We start from the raw sequence: 17,593 nt of genomic DNA on the forward strand, positions 1-17,593 counted from the left end.
CGCTAAAACTGCGCTAACACTAAGCTACACTAAATACGCTAAAACTGCGCTAACACAACACTACACTAAATACGCTAAAACTGCGCTAACACTAAGCTACACTAAATACGCTAAAACTGCGCTAACACTATGCTACACTAAATACGCTAAAACTGCGCTAACACTAAGCTACACTAAATACGCTAAAACTGCGCTAACACTACACTAAATACGCTAAAACTGCGCTAACACAACACTACACTAAATACGCTAAAACTGCGCTAACACAACACTACACTAAATACGTTAAAACTGCGCTAACACAACACTACACTAAATACGCTAAACCTGCGCTAACACAACACTACACTAAATACACTAAAACTGCGCTAACACTAAGCTACACTAAATACGCTAAAACTGCGCTAACACTACACTACACTAAATACGCTAAAACTGCGCTAACACTAAGCTACACTAAATACGCTAAAACTGCGCTAACACTATGCTACACTAAATACGCTAAAACTGCGCTAACACTAAGCTACACTAAATACGCTAAAACTGCGCTAACACTACACTAAATACGCTAAAACTGCGCTAACACAACACTACACTAAATACGCTAAACCTGCGCTAACACAACACTACACTAAATACGTTTAAACTGCGCTAACACAACACTACACTAAATACGCTAAAACCTGCGCTAACACAACACTACACTAAATACGCTAAACCTGCGCTAACACAACACTACACTAAATACGTTTAAACTGCGCTAACACAACACTACACTAAATACGCTAAACCTGCGCTAACACAACACTACACTAAATACGCTAAAACTGCGCTAACACTAAGCTACACTAAATACGCTAAAACTGCGCTAACACTAAGCTACACTAAATACGCTAAAACTGCGCTAACACTAAGCTACACTAAATACGCTAAAACTGCGCTAACACTACACTAAATACGCTAAAACTGCGCTAACACAACACTACACTAAATACGCTAAAACTGCGCTAACACAACACTACACTAAATACGTTAAAACTGCGCTAACACAACACTACACTAAATACGCTAAACCTGCGCTAACACAACACTACACTAAATACGCTAAAACTGCGCTAACACTAAGCTACACTAAATACGCTAAAACTGCGCTAACACTAAGCTACACTAAATACGCTAAAACTGCGCTAACACTACACTAAATACGCTAAAACTGCGCTAACACAACACTACACTAAATACGTTAAAACTGCACTAACACAACACTACACTAAATACGCTAAACCTGCGCTAACACTAAGCTACACTAAATACGCTAAAACTGCGCTAACACTACACTACACTAAATACGCTAAACCTGCGCTAACACTAAGCTACACTAAATACGCAAAACTGCGCTAACACTACACTACACTAAATACGTTAAAACTGCGCTAACACTAAGCTACACTAAATACGCTAAACCTGCGCTAACACTAAGCTACACTAAATACGCTAAAACTGCGCTAACACTACACTAAATACGCTAAAACTGCGCTAACACAACACTACACTAAATACGTTAAAACTGCGCTAACACAACACTACACTAAATACGCTAAACCTGCGCTAACACAACACTACACTAAATACGTTAAAACTGCGCTAACACTACACTACACTAAATACGTTAAAACTGCGCTAACACTAAGCTACACTAAGTACGCTAAAACTGCGCTAACACTAAGCTACACTAAATACGTTAAAACTGCGCTAACACTAAGCTACACTAAATACGCTAAAACTGCGCTAACACTAAGCTACACTAAATACGCTAAAACTGCGCTAACACAACACTACACTAAATACGCTAAAACTGCGCTAACACTAAGCTACACTAAATACGCTAAAACTGCGCTAACACTATGCTACACTAAATACGCTAAAACTGCGCTAACACTAAGCTACACTAAATACGCTAAAACTGCGCTAACACTACACTAAATACGCTAAAACTGCGCTAACACAACACTACACTAAATACGCTAAAACTGCGCTAACACAACACTACACTAAATACGTTAAAACTGCGCTAACACAACACTACACTAAATACGCTAAACCTGCGCTAACACAACACTACACTAAATACACTAAAACTGCGCTAACACTAAGCTACACTAAATACGCTAAAACTGCGCTAACACTACACTACACTAAATACGCTAAAACTGCGCTAACACTAAGCTACACTAAATACGCTAAAACTGCGCTAACACTATGCTACACTAAATACGCTAAAACTGCGCTAACACTAAGCTACACTAAATACGCTAAAACTGCGCTAACACTACACTAAATACGCTAAAACTGCGCTAACACAACACTACACTAAATACGCTAAACCTGCGCTAACACAACACTACACTAAATACGTTTAAACTGCGCTAACACAACACTACACTAAATACGCTAAAACCTGCGCTAACACAACACTACACTAAATACGCTAAACCTGCGCTAACACAACACTACACTAAATACGTTTAAACTGCGCTAACACAACACTACACTAAATACGCTAAACCTGCGCTAACACAACACTACACTAAATACGCTAAAACTGCGCTAACACTAAGCTACACTAAATACGCTAAAACTGCGCTAACACTAAGCTACACTAAATACGCTAAAACTGCGCTAACACTAAGCTACACTAAATACGCTAAAACTGCGCTAACACTACACTAAATACGCTAAAACTGCGCTAACACAACACTACACTAAATACGCTAAAACTGCGCTAACACAACACTACACTAAATACGTTAAAACTGCGCTAACACAACACTACACTAAATACGCTAAACCTGCGCTAACACAACACTACACTAAATACGCTAAAACTGCGCTAACACTAAGCTACACTAAATACGCTAAAACTGCGCTAACACTAAGCTACACTAAATACGCTAAAACTGCGCTAACACTAAGCTACACTAAATATGTTAAAACTGCGCTAACACAACACTACACTAAATACGTTAAAACTGCGCTAACACAACACTACACTAAATACGCTAAAACTGCGCTAACACTATGCTACACTAAATACGCTAAAACTGCGCTAACACTAAGCTACACTAAATACGCTAAAACTGCGCTAACACAACACTACACTAAATACGCTAAAACTGCGCTAACACTAAGCTACACTAAATACGCTAAAACTGCGCTAATACTATGCTACACTAAATACGCTAAAACTGCGCTAACACTAAGCTACACTAAATACGCTAAAACTGCGCTAACACTACACTAAATACGCTAAAACTGCGCTAACACAACACTACACTAAATACGCTAAAACTGCGCTAACACAACACTACACTAAATACGTTAAAACTGCGCTAACACAACACTACACTAAATACGCTAAACCTGCGCTAACACAACACTACACTAAATACGCTAAAACTGCGCTAACACTAAGCTACACTAAATACGCTAAAACTGCGCTAACACTAAGCTACACTAAATACGCTAAAACTGCGCTAACACTAAGCTACACTAAATACGCTAAAACTGCGCTAACACTACACTAAATACGCTAAAACTGCGCTAACACAACACTACACTAAATACGCTAAAACTGCGCTAACACAACACTACACTAAATACGCTAAACCTGCGCTAACACAACACTACACTAAATACGCTAAAACTGCGCTAACACTAAGCTACACTAAATACGCTAAAACTGCGCTAACACTACACTACACTAAATACGCTAAAACTGCGCTAACACTATGCTACACTAAATACGCTAAAACTGCGCTAACACTAAGCTACACTAAATACGCTAAAACTGCGCTAACACTACACTAAATACGCTAAAACTGCGCTAACACAACACTACACTAAATACGCTAAAACTGCGCTAACACAACACTACACTAAATACGTTAAAACTGCGCTAACACAACACTACACTAAATACGCTAAACCTGCGCTAACACAACACTACACTAAATACGCTAAAACTGCGCTAACACAACACTACACTAAATACGCTAAACCTGCGCTAACACAACACTACACTAAATACGCTAAAACTGCGCTAACACTAAGCTACACTAAATACGCTAAAACTGCGCTAACACTACACTACACTAAATACGCTAAAACTGCGCTAACACTATGCTACACTAAATACGCTAAAACTGCGCTAACACTAAGCTACACTAAATACGCTAAAACTGCGCTAACACTACACTAAATACGCTAAAACTGCGCTAACACAACACTACACTAAATACGCTAAAACTGCGCTAACACAACACTACACTAAATACGTTTAAACTTCGCTAACACAACACTACACTAAATACGCTAAACCTGCGCTAACACAACACTACACTAAATACGCTAAAACTGCGCTAACACTAAGCTACACTAAATACGCTAAAACTGCGCTAACACTAAGCTACACTAAATACGCTAAAACTGCGCTAACACTACACTAAATACGCTAAAACTGCGCTAACACAACACTACACTAAATACGTTAAAACTGCACTAACACAACACTACACTAAATACGCTAAACCTGCGCTAACACTAAGCTACACTAAATACGCTAAAACTGCGCTAACACTACACTACACTAAATACGCTAAACCTGCGCTAACACTAAGCTACACTAAATACGCAAAACTGCGCTAACACTACACTACACTAAATACGTTAAAACTGCGCTAACACTAAGCTACACTAAATACGCTAAACCTGCGCTAACACTAAGCTACACTAAATACGCTAAAACTGCGCTAACACTACACTAAATACGCTAAAACTGCGCTAACACAACACTACACTAAATACGTTAAAACTGCGCTAACACAACACTACACTAAATATGCTAAACCTGCGCTAACACAACACTACACTAAATACGTTAAAACTGCGCTAACACTACACTACACTAAATACGTTAAAACTGCGCTAACACTAAGCTACACTAAGTACGCTAAAACTGCGCTAACACTAAGCTACACTAAATACGTTAAAACTGCGCTAACACTAAGCTACACTAAATACGCTAAAACTGCGCTAACACTAAGCTACACTAAATACGCTAAAACTGCGCTAACACAACACTACACTAAATACGCTAAAACTGCGCTAACACTAAGCTACACTAAATACGCTAAAACTGCGCTAACACTATGCTACACTAAATACGCTAAAACTGCGCTAACACTAAGCTACACTAAATACGCTAAAACTGCGCTAACACTACACTAAATACGCTAAAACTGCGCTAACACAACACTACACTAAATACGCTAAAACTGCGCTAACACAACACTACACTAAATACGTTAAAACTGCGCTAACACAACACTACACTAAATACGCTAAACCTGCGCTAACACAACACTACACTAAATACACTAAAACTGCGCTAACACTAAGCTACACTAAATACGCTAAAACTGCGCTAACACTACACTACACTAAATACGCTAAAACTGCGCTAACACTAAGCTACACTAAATACGCTAAAACTGCGCTAACACTATGCTACACTAAATACGCTAAAACTGCGCTAACACTAAGCTACACTAAATACGCTAAAACTGCGCTAACACTACACTAAATACGCTAAAACTGCGCTAACACAACACTACACTAAATACGCTAAACCTGCGCTAACACAACACTACACTAAATACGTTTAAACTGCGCTAACACAACACTACACTAAATACGCTAAAACCTGCGCTAACACAACACTACACTAAATACGCTAAACCTGCGCTAACACAACACTACACTAAATACGTTTAAACTGCGCTAACACAACACTACACTAAATACGCTAAACCTGCGCTAACACAACACTACACTAAATACGCTAAAACTGCGCTAACACTAAGCTACACTAAATACGCTAAAACTGCGCTAACACTAAGCTACACTAAATACGCTAAAACTGCGCTAACACTAAGCTACACTAAATACGCTAAAACTGCGCTAACACTACACTAAATACGCTAAAACTGCGCTAACACAACACTACACTAAATACGCTAAAACTGCGCTAACACAACACTACACTAAATACGTTAAAACTGCGCTAACACAACACTACACTAAATACGCTAAACCTGCGCTAACACAACACTACACTAAATACGCTAAAACTGCGCTAACACTAAGCTACACTAAATACGCTAAAACTGCGCTAACACTAAGCTACACTAAATACGCTAAAACTGCGCTAACACTAAGCTACACTAAATATGTTAAAACTGCGCTAACACAACACTACACTAAATACGTTAAAACTGCGCTAACACAACACTACACTAAATACGCTAAAACTGCGCTAACACTATGCTACACTAAATACGCTAAAACTGCGCTAACACTAAGCTACACTAAATACGCTAAAACTGCGCTAACACAACACTACACTAAATACGCTAAAACTGCGCTAACACTAAGCTACACTAAATACGCTAAAACTGCGCTAATACTATGCTACACTAAATACGCTAAAACTGCGCTAACACTAAGCTACACTAAATACGCTAAAACTGCGCTAACACTACACTAAATACGCTAAAACTGCGCTAACACAACACTACACTAAATACGCTAAAACTGCGCTAACACAACACTACACTAAATACGTTAAAACTGCGCTAACACAACACTACACTAAATACGCTAAACCTGCGCTAACACAACACTACACTAAATACGCTAAAACTGCGCTAACACTAAGCTACACTAAATACGCTAAAACTGCGCTAACACTAAGCTACACTAAATACGCTAAAACTGCGCTAACACTAAGCTACACTAAATACGCTAAAACTGCGCTAACACTACACTAAATACGCTAAAACTGCGCTAACACAACACTACACTAAATACGCTAAAACTGCGCTAACACAACACTACACTAAATACGCTAAACCTGCGCTAACACAACACTACACTAAATACGCTAAAACTGCGCTAACACTAAGCTACACTAAATACGCTAAAACTGCGCTAACACTACACTACACTAAATACGCTAAAACTGCGCTAACACTATGCTACACTAAATACGCTAAAACTGCGCTAACACTAAGCTACACTAAATACGCTAAAACTGCGCTAACACTACACTAAATACGCTAAAACTGCGCTAACACAACACTACACTAAATACGCTAAAACTGCGCTAACACAACACTACACTAAATACGTTTAAACTGCGCTAACACAACACTACACTAAATACGCTAAACCTGCGCTAACACAACACTACACTAAATACGCTAAAACTGCGCTAACACTAAGCTACACTAAATACGCTAAAACTGCGCTAACACTAAGCTACACTAAATACGCTAAAACTGCGCTAACACTACACTAAATACGCTAAAACTGCGCTAACACAACACTACACTAAATACGCTAAAACTGCGCTAACACAACACTACACTAAATACGTTAAAACTGCGCTAACACAACACTACACTAAATACGCTAAACCTGCGCTAACACAACACTACACTAAATACGCTAAAACTGCGCTAACACAACACTACACTAAATACGCTAAACCTGCGCTAACACAACACTACACTAAATACGCTAAAACTGCGCTAACACTAAGCTACACTAAATACGCTAAAACTGCGCTAACACTACACTACACTAAATACGCTAAAACTGCGCTAACACTATGCTACACTAAATACGCTAAAACTGCGCTAACACTAAGCTACACTAAATACGCTAAAACTGCGCTAACACTACACTAAATACGCTAAAACTGCGCTAACACAACACTACACTAAATACGCTAAAACTGCGCTAACACAACACTACACTAAATACGTTTAAACTGCGCTAACACAACACTACACTAAATACGCTAAACCTGCGCTAACACAACACTACACTAAATACGCTAAAACTGCGCTAACACTAAGCTACACTAAATACGCTAAAACTGCGCTAACACTAAGCTACACTAAATACGCTAAAACTGCGCTAACACTACACTAAATACGCTAAAACTGCGCTAACACAACACTACACTAAATACGTTAAAACTGCACTAACACAACACTACACTAAATACGCTAAACCTGCGCTAACACTAAGCTACACTAAATACGCTAAAACTGCGCTAACACTACACTACACTAAATACGCTAAACCTGCGCTAACACTAAGCTACACTAAATACGCAAAACTGCGCTAACACTACACTACACTAAATACGTTAAAACTGCGCTAACACTAAGCTACACTAAATACGCTAAAACTGCGCTAACACTAAGCTACACTAAATACGTTAAAACTGCGCTAACACTAAGCTACACTAAATACGCTAAACCTGCGCTAACACTAAGCTACACTAAATACGCTAAAACTGCGCTAACACTAAGCTACACTAAATACGCTAAACCTGCGCTAACACTAAGCTACACTAAATACGCTAAAACTGCGCTAACACTAAGCTACACTAAAAACGCCAAAACTGCGCTAACACAACACTACACTAAATACGCTAAAACTGCGCTAACACTAAGCTACACTAAATACGCTAAACCTGCGCTAACACTAAGCTACACTAAATACGCTAAAACTGCGCTAACACTACACTAAATACGCTAAAACTGCGCTAACCTGTGTAGCTACTCTATACCTGTGTAAAACTACAACTCCCAGCATGCCTGGAAAGCCTTTAGCTGTCTGGGCATGCTGAGAGTTGTGGTCCCTTCAATGTAATATAAGCTAAACTACAACTCCCAGCATGCCTTGGCACAAGAGGGTTCACTTGCTTTATTTATGGCCTTCTATCCTTTAATTGTGTCCTTTCCCTTAATGATTCAGATACTTTTTAGGGGGGGTTCAATGATTAATACCTTGATTGGGGGTTTACTTGCTTATTACTTTGAGTTTTCTGCTTCTTTCCTCAGAGACACAGTAACTGCGCAGTTAGCGCTAAGTGCTACTGATTGGACTTTTCCACAATAGATCTAAAGTTTTTTCCAATCTGTGAAAAACGCCATGCGCGATTAGCGTATTAGCGTAGTGTACGTTAGGTCTACGCGGATGGCGTAGACTCGCGCATGCGCATGGCGTTTTCCAAAGATTGGAGAAAACTTTACATCAACATCACAGGTATTTTACTACTACTACGCATGCGCGACATTAAGCAGACATAACGCAATTAGCGTAGCGTACGCTAATAGCGTGAACTCGCGCATGCGCATGGCGTTTTCCACAGATTGGAAAAAAAACTTTACATCAGGTAGCCATTACGCAGTTATGCAGAGACGAAATAGCTGCAGGGATTGATCTTGGGGCGGAGAGCCGCGGGCCAATAAGAAGAGTTCGTCTGTCAGCGCTCAGCCGCGCTGACTGCCGGGAGTTGTAGTTTTACAAGCAAGCATAGGGAAGCGAAAGAAGGAAAGTCCCAGAGGACACCGCGGGCCTCAGGAGCGGGCGGAATCGAAAGTAAACCGCACAGGGGACGCAGACAGGGTACTAAGGAGGCTTTGGGGCGTTTCTTTTTCTCTTTAGTTCCCTGGAGTTCCCCTTTAACATACTTATAAAAACACTGATATAGAATAATAATTTCTGTTAATCTTACATTTGCTTAAAGGACAATATGAAGAGATCTCACTAGAGAATTCACCTCAGACAGGGCCCAACTCTCTGCTATAAGGATGGGGCTGACATTACAGGAGGTCCTGGGGAGGACTCTGAAGAAGCTGGAGGAGTCGAGTTTCCAGAGATTCATAGAGAAACTGAGTGACTGGGAAGTAAGAAAAGAAGAATATACAAAGATTCCAGAGGATGAACTGACTGGGAAAGATCCAGAACACGTGGCCGGTCTGATCAATCAATACTATAAATCCGCCTATGGGGCTGAGGTGACCCTGACTGTTCTACAGGATATAGATGAGAAGAAAGTGCGGGAGGAACTCCAGTGTTACCTGAGGGAAGGTGAGAAGTGATATCTATTTCTATATTATATTATAAAGACCAGTTATCACCCACATAGTAATCAGAATGCACATAGAAAATATTTTATTATGACAGAATATTTATATTGGAATCATGTGACTTCCCTGGTTTTATATTCACAGTGGACACTTCAGGACATGGACTGGGAACAGCAATGTATACAGGTAAGTGGATTATAGTGAAAATGTATAGGTTATTTACTTTATAAACTTATAGACCGGTGCAACTGGTCCATTTTTGTTGTATCGGCTATGACAATCTGCCAGTCACATGTCTATGTTAAAGGACATCTGCAGCGTAATTAACACTTATCCCCTATCCACAGGATAGGGGATAAGTGTTTGATCGTGGGGGGTCCGACCACTGGGACCCCCTGTGATCTCCTGTACGGGACCGCGGCTCTCCCCTGCAGGGGGCGTGCCAGCTGCAGCATGACGTTGCGGCCGGCATGCCCCTTCATACATCTCTATGGGACAGGCAGGGAGGCAGTGTTCCTGCCTCCCCATCTCCCCCATAGAACTGTATTGGGACAGGGAGGAGACGGGGCATCACCGTCGACCTCTAGGTCGATGCTACGTGCCTTAGCGCTCATTATGGGCGCTAATGGCGGCGCCCCGTTAGGGAGATCGAGGGGGGGTCCCAGAGGTCGGACCCCCCGTGATCAAACACTTATCCCCTATCTTGTAGATGGGGGATAAGTGTATATTGCGCTGCAGTTGTCCTTTAAGTCTTCCAGTCGCATTTCATCTAGATGATTTATTACCCCCGGGTAATCTTCTATTTGCAGCTTTCGACATGACCTGCCCATAACTCTCGGCTACATACCTGGCAATGTTTCCTCCAAGCCCTTGTAGCCATTGATCAGGGCTGCTAGGTTGTCTCTAAGACTGGCAATACAGAACAGCATCAAGTAGATATTAAAGGAAATCTGTCACCAGTCTCACCGGCACTAACCTGTCGGTACCAATAGGTAGTGCAGGTGACACTGATGACAATGGTACTTACCAATAAGAAACGAATGACACTGCACATACGGAAACTTCATGCAACCTGCAGCTTTATTGCTCGGAGCGGGGTACACAAGGATGCACACACCTAATAGTCTGCGCTGTCTGTTTGGTTTGTGCATCCTTGTGTACCCCGCTCCGAGCAATAAAGCTGCAGGTGGCATGAAGTTTCCGTATGTGCATTGTCATTCGTTTCTTATTGGATATTACACAGACTTTTCTGTTACTCACGAGCACCGAATAGTCTGCCATATACCCGCTGACTGCCGGACAGGATCCAGCCTCTGAACCTTGTAACCCCACAGGTGGAGTGGTGCTGACTACTTTCTTTGTTCTTGATGATAACGATACTTACCTTGTCCTGTTCCGTGGCGGGGATCTCCTGTAATCTTCTCCGTTAGCTTTGCTTTGCACCCGGCTTGGGGCATGGGCGGAGCTTACTAACATCACCGCTGCTATTTTTTCACAGCGGGACCCAGCAGGGAGCAGCAGCAGTGGCGACGTCACCAAGCTCCGCCCAGGCCCCAAACCGCTGCTGGGTCATGCTGTGAGAGAACAGCAGCGGTGACATCAGTAAGCTCCGCCCATGCCCCAAGCCGGGTGCCCAGAGCAAAGATACCAGAGAAGATTACAGGAGATCCCCACAACGGAACGGGACAAGGTAAGTATCGTTGTCATCAGTGTCACCTGCACTATCTGTTGGTACCGACTGGTTAGTGCAGGTGACACTGGTGACAGATTTCCTTTTAAAGCACAACTCTCATCATTTATGAACCCCCCCAGACTACTACAGTGTTGTTACTGATGACCCTATAGTGAGTCTAGACATTTATCGCCGCTCTTCATTCTTATCTAACTTATAAAATACTTTTATCCAGCGGTCAGACACTGTAGGATTGGCAATTAGAAACAAGAAAATACAGCACTCGAAGTATATACTCCTATGTCCAAACCACACCATAATTATGTACAGTGCTGAGGGTCTCAATATAGCTCCATAGGCAACATTTTATACAAAAATGAGGCACACACCGGCCTGCTACAAAGTAAACACCCAACACACTCAGAAACAGTCTAACAAATAACCACCTCTCTTACCCATAATAGTTAGGTGGTTATTTGTTAGACTGTTTATGAGTGTGTTGGGTGTTTACTTTGTAGCATTCCGCTGTGTACGGCTAAATACTGAGTGGAGGGTTTATCCCCGTTTCCCCTGGAGTCAGATTACTCCTAACATTAGCCTCTAACAGTTTTTTGTGTATTTTGTATGTCTTGTTAAATTACATGACTATTTTACCTGTCCCACCATCTTATTGGATTTAATAGTTTGAATATCCTATTTTTGTTCTATATACTATTATTACATTATACCTCACATGTATGTGAATTTGAATTGATATATTAATAAAGCATAACATTTTATCAGTAGCAATTGCTCCAGTTTCTCTCCTTGTATAAAACAGTAGGATAGACGTGGCTTGGGGTTCTAGTATATAAATAATTCTCAGTCCGTAGTGCACAATTTCAATCATTCCCTGCTGTGAAGTTCCATTGGGTCCTCCCTTTAGAACATGCTGTATACAATCCTAGGGCACACAGTAATTCAACTTTAGCAGGGGTAATTCTTTTAGCAAACACGTTTTTCTGAGATTCCAGTCTTCTTCTTTTAATTTAAGTAAAAAAATACAAAGAATGCAGAGGGTACCAATGATATAAACATTTTCAAAGTCCGGGCACCTCGTGCATCAGAAAGACTCAGGATCTGATGCAATGTTTCGGGGTCCACCCCCTTACTCATGCGTACTGAATCCCTCACACCGATCCTCCTTTGTGCATCCTGAAACACCTTCATTGAATGAACTTATGAAGACACTTTTTCACATACAGGTTTTACAATTTTACAAACATTTAAATATTCATGAATATCACTCGTATTACAGAAATGCTCTAAAGTTACGTAATTCATTTAATCCTGATGGTTGTAAAGTCTCAAGTTCAGTAATCCAAAATTTTTCCCTCTGTAAAAGTAATTTTTTGTTACTCCCCCTGTTCACACCTTGCGTTATTTGTTCGATCACTTGCCATCTAAGCTCATTTACACAATGATCTTTTTCTAAAAAATGTCTGGCAACTGATGTTTCCCCAAACTTACTCTTTTGCACTGGGCAACATTTTGTTTCTAAGGCTTTTCGTATGGCACTTTTATGTTCAGAAATTCTGATCTTCACCATTCTGCTAGTCTGTCCTACATACCCCATTCCACATGGACATTTTAGTAGGTATATCTGAAATAGCTTTTCTCGGTCGGAACCATTGGGGGACACAGGTACCGTGGGTATATGCTCTTGCCACTAGGAGGCACTGACACTAGGCCTACAAAGAAATGTCGGCCCCTCCTGGCAGGCTATACCCTGTCTACTGACCCTGAGCTAATCAGTTTCAGCTTAGTGTCATTAGGAGGCAGACGCAGGTCTGGAGTTCTCCAGACCCAGTCTTCTTTTTTTATTTTTTATAGCCTGTTTTAGGTTCTTTTCTCCTTTTTTATTTCTTGTTTTCAGGTGGGATTCAGGAGCATGGCGCTAACTGTTCCCCCATATGCGGCTAAGGGGCACGGGACATGGATTAATGCACCGTTAACCCCTTCCCACTAACGGCCAGCGCCTGGGGTTGCACCTTGGGTCCGGATTCCCCTATTTTTCCGGCTCATCCCGCTGTCTCAGCCTGACGTGCAGTCATGGCCGTAAATGTTGGCACCCCTGAAATTTTTCAAGAAAATGAAGTATTTCTCATAGAAAAGGATTGCAGTAACACATGTTTTGCTATACACATGTTTATTCCCTTTGTTTGTATTGGAACTAAACCAAAAAAGGGAGGAAAAAAGCAAATTGGACATAACGTCACCAAACTCCAAATATGTGGGCTGGACAAAATTATTGGCACCCTTAACTTAATATTTGGTTGCACACCCTTTGGAGAAAATAACTGAAATCAGTGGCTTCCTATAACCATCAATAAGCTTCTTACACCTCTCAGCCGGAATGTTGGACCACTCTTCCTATGCAAACTGCTCCAGGTCTCTCTTATTGGAAGGCGCCTTTTCCCAACAGCAATTTTAAGATCTCTCCACAGGTGTTCAATGGGATTTAGATCTGGACTCATTGCTGCCACTTCAGAACTCTCCAGCGCTTTGTTGCCATCCATTTCTGGGGGCTTTTTGACGTATGTTTTGGGTCATTGTCCTGCTGGAGGACCCAATATCTCGGACGCAAACCCAGCTTTCTGACACTGGGCTGTACAGTGCGACCCAAGTTCCGTTAGTAATCCTCAGATTTCATGTCTTGCACACATTCAAGGCCCCCAGTGCCAGAGGCAGAAAAACAATCCCAAAACATCATTGACCCTCCACCATATTTCAATGTAGGTACTGTGTTCTTTTCTTTGTAGGCCTCATTCCATTTCCGGTAAACAGTAGAATGATGTTGTGATGGATCCTAGAGTCACCCTACCTACTTGGATGGACTTTAGGACATCGCTATTTGTACCCCTCAGTTGATGTTGTCCAGTGACATAAAGCTCAGAGTTAAAACACTTTTATTTGTTGTTTTCATACACTTTCTGCACACGGTCCACTTTCTGTGCACAATACACCTTTCTGCACATGGTCTACCTTTTGCACACTGTCGACCTTTTGCACACGGTCCACCTCCTTTACACAATACATCTTTTGCACACGGTCCACTTGTTGCACACGGTTCACCTTTTGTACAATGCACTAATTCTACACATGCTTCTCTCTTTTGCACACAGTCCGACTTCTGCACACCTCCACCTTTTGCACTCAAGGCACTGTATAGGGAGAGCTATTTTTATTGGATTATCTCCCAGAATCGCTGTAACCTGTATTGTCTTTACCGACCCTTCCCCCTGTGTTGTCCTTCCTATAAAAGAAGACACTTGTTCCACAATAAAGAGTTCTGATTTTATACCTGAAGACTGGTGTTGCCTGGTTCTTTGGGTACAAGGATGCAATAATCTCTAGTTCTGCCTGGGGATATTGCCTGTGATCTGCTGGGGCTTGTCATCAGGAAGGAGAAGTCACTTTTGGCAGAGTCAATTGTGACGGACTGACTCCGCCAAAAGTTACTTCTCCTACTGAATCCACTTGTTCCACCTGCTTCTCCAAGCTCACCATGCCGTCTGTCCCGGTATCTACCGATGTGCCCATGGAATGCGGGGAATCCGCCTCTCCCCCTGAGTGGGTTTCTTCCGTTACCAAGTCCATTTCTGAACTGGCTAGGGTCTCCAAATCAGTGGCTTCTGCTTTGGAGAGGTCATCCTTGTGTACTTCCCCCAGGAAGTCTCATTCAGTATCTTCCGACCCTCTATTTCTACGCACTCGCAAGCATTCTAAGGTAATTGCCTCTGGCTCTTCTCTAGAGTCGCGCACTCAGGATAGACTCTCTTCCCGTAGGTCTTGCTGCTCTTCCCCAGTTCCTTGGCAGTGTCCCCTCTCCAGGGGCCGTTCTCTGGATACTCATCCCAGGCCTCTGTCTCCTCGCTGCTGATCACACACGCCTCAGTCTAAGGCTACCTCCGCAGGTTCCCACTCTCCAGGGGAAGTAGTGGATGACCGGTCTGATTCCACCTCGGATCATGACGACCATTCTGCAGTGTCTGAAATGGTGGACGGATTGATGTCAGCCATCAGTGACACTTGTCATCTGGAGGACCCAAGAACTTCGAATCCTGATCCAGAAGTTTCTGTTCACTGCTGTAAACGGCTTTCAGTCCTTATGCAGAATTTGACGCCTTGTTGGACGCGGCTTGGAAACATCAAGATAAACGATTTCAGGGAACCAAGAAGATTCAGACTCAGTTTCCCTTTCCCCCGTATTTGGTTTCCTAGTGGACAGTGCCACCTACAGTGGATCCTCCAAGTCTACTACTCTGCCTCTAGTAGACGCAGCATCACTTTAAAGGGGTAGTCCAGTGGTGAAAAACGAATCCCCTATCCGACCGCTGGGGCCCCCCTAAATCTCTCTGTACGGTGGCCAGGCACACTGGCCAGATAGCGGGTGTCGACCGCCGCACGAAGCGCCATACACTTGTATGAGGGGCCTGTCGGCCGCTGCTTCGTGCAGGTGATCAACACGCCCCCTTCCCGGGAGCTGTCGGGGCCCCGTACAGGAGATCTCGGGGGGGCCCCAGCTGTCGGACCCCCCCGCAATCTTAAACTTTTCCACTGAAACTTCCAGTTTTTCACCACTGGACTACCCCTTTTAAGGATCCTGCGGACATAAGGATCCATGCATCCGCCTGGGTGGCTAAGGCCGTTTCGGTTTGGGCTTCCCAACTTCGCCAAGGCATCCTGTCGGGAGCGCTCCAGGAGGACTTGGCGGATATTGCTCGCCAGCTCTCAGGCCGGTCATTTTCTCTGCTCGGCGGTCTTGGAGTCCGCTCGTTGCACGGCCTTTGCTTCGGGTAATTTGGTTGCCATTCGCCACTCTGTGGCTGAAGGCGTGGAATACTGACGCTTCTTCGAAGAAATCCCTTACGAAGTTGCCCTTATCCGGTTCCCGACTCTTTGGGAAACGGCTGGATGAAATTATTTCTGAAGCAACTGGGGGTACCCGTAAACCTTCCTCTTCCTGAAGGGACGCCCCCACCAGCGTCATCTTCTTCTTGGGTGGGAGGTCGTCTTTCTCTTTTCTGGGATGTTTGGCTGGCTCAGGTTCAGAACTCCTGGGTTCGGGACATCATTTCGGAGGGTTACCGCATAGAATTCGCTTCCATCCCCAGGGATCGTTTTTTCCGATCCCGCCCTCCTCGATCCCCTTCTTTAGCGGTGGCCTTTCAGGTCGCTTTAAGTACACTCCTCTCTCAGGGGGTGATGTTCTATTCTGCCGGGGCAGCGTTTTTCAGGGTTCTACTCAAACCTATTCGTCGTTCCCAAGAAGGAGGGCTCTGTCCATCCCATTCTGGTTCTCAAATTTGCGACTCCCTCGAATGGAGTCCCTCCGCTCCGTAGTGGCTTCCATGGATCGGGGGGAGTTTCTTTCATCGGTGGACATGCAGGACGCCTATCTCCACATTCCTATTTTCCAAGCCCATCAGCGTTTCGTTTGCTTTGCTTTCCCTGCGCATCACTTTCAGTTGTGGCCCTTCCCTTTGGCTTAGCTACAGCTCCCAGGGTTTTCACCAAGGTCATGGCGGCAGTGATTGCCATTCTTCGGAGCCGAGGGATTTCGGTTCTCTACCTGGCCGACCTTTTGATCAAAGCCCCGTCCAGGTCACAAAACCTGGATAGCCTGCATCTCACGTTACAGACTCTTTCCTCCTTCGGTTGGGTTATCAACTGAGAGAAGTCTCACCTGTCCCCCTCCCAGTCTCTGATTTTTCTTGGTCTCCTTTTCGATATGGCAGAAGCCTGTGTTAGGGTATGTTCACACTGTGGAATTCCCGTGGAATTCCGCGAGTGGAATGCCGCACAGTGAACGTTAGCATCAGTGTGAATGGGTCTTCCGCTAGACCCGTTCACACTGCGGAATTTCAGCGGC

The 17,593-nt window shown here is 43.0% G+C and overlaps 1 protein-coding gene across 20 annotated transcripts in view; it reads left to right on the forward strand.

The window, feature by feature from the left end:
* The window catches only part of LOC130367542 (uncharacterized), a 352,795-nt gene that overhangs the window by 172,316 nt on the left and 162,886 nt on the right, over positions 1 to 17,593 (forward strand). For 18 of the 20 annotated variants that reach the window (XR_008892098.1, XM_056570003.1, XM_056570002.1 and 15 more), the window contains 2 exons: positions 9,665 to 10,008; positions 10,152 to 10,193. Coding sequence is in view for 19 of the 20 variants with exons in the window: in XM_056570003.1 (XP_056425978.1) it covers positions 9,729 to 10,008; positions 10,152 to 10,193 (322 nt within the window). In the remaining variant the exon portion in view is untranslated. The other 2 variants (XM_056570009.1, XM_056570001.1) reach the window with 2 other exon arrangements.

This window comes from Hyla sarda, chromosome 4, assembly GCF_029499605.1.
Source record: "Hyla sarda isolate aHylSar1 chromosome 4, aHylSar1.hap1, whole genome shotgun sequence".
Lineage (NCBI taxonomy): Eukaryota > Metazoa > Chordata > Amphibia > Anura > Hylidae > Hyla > Hyla sarda.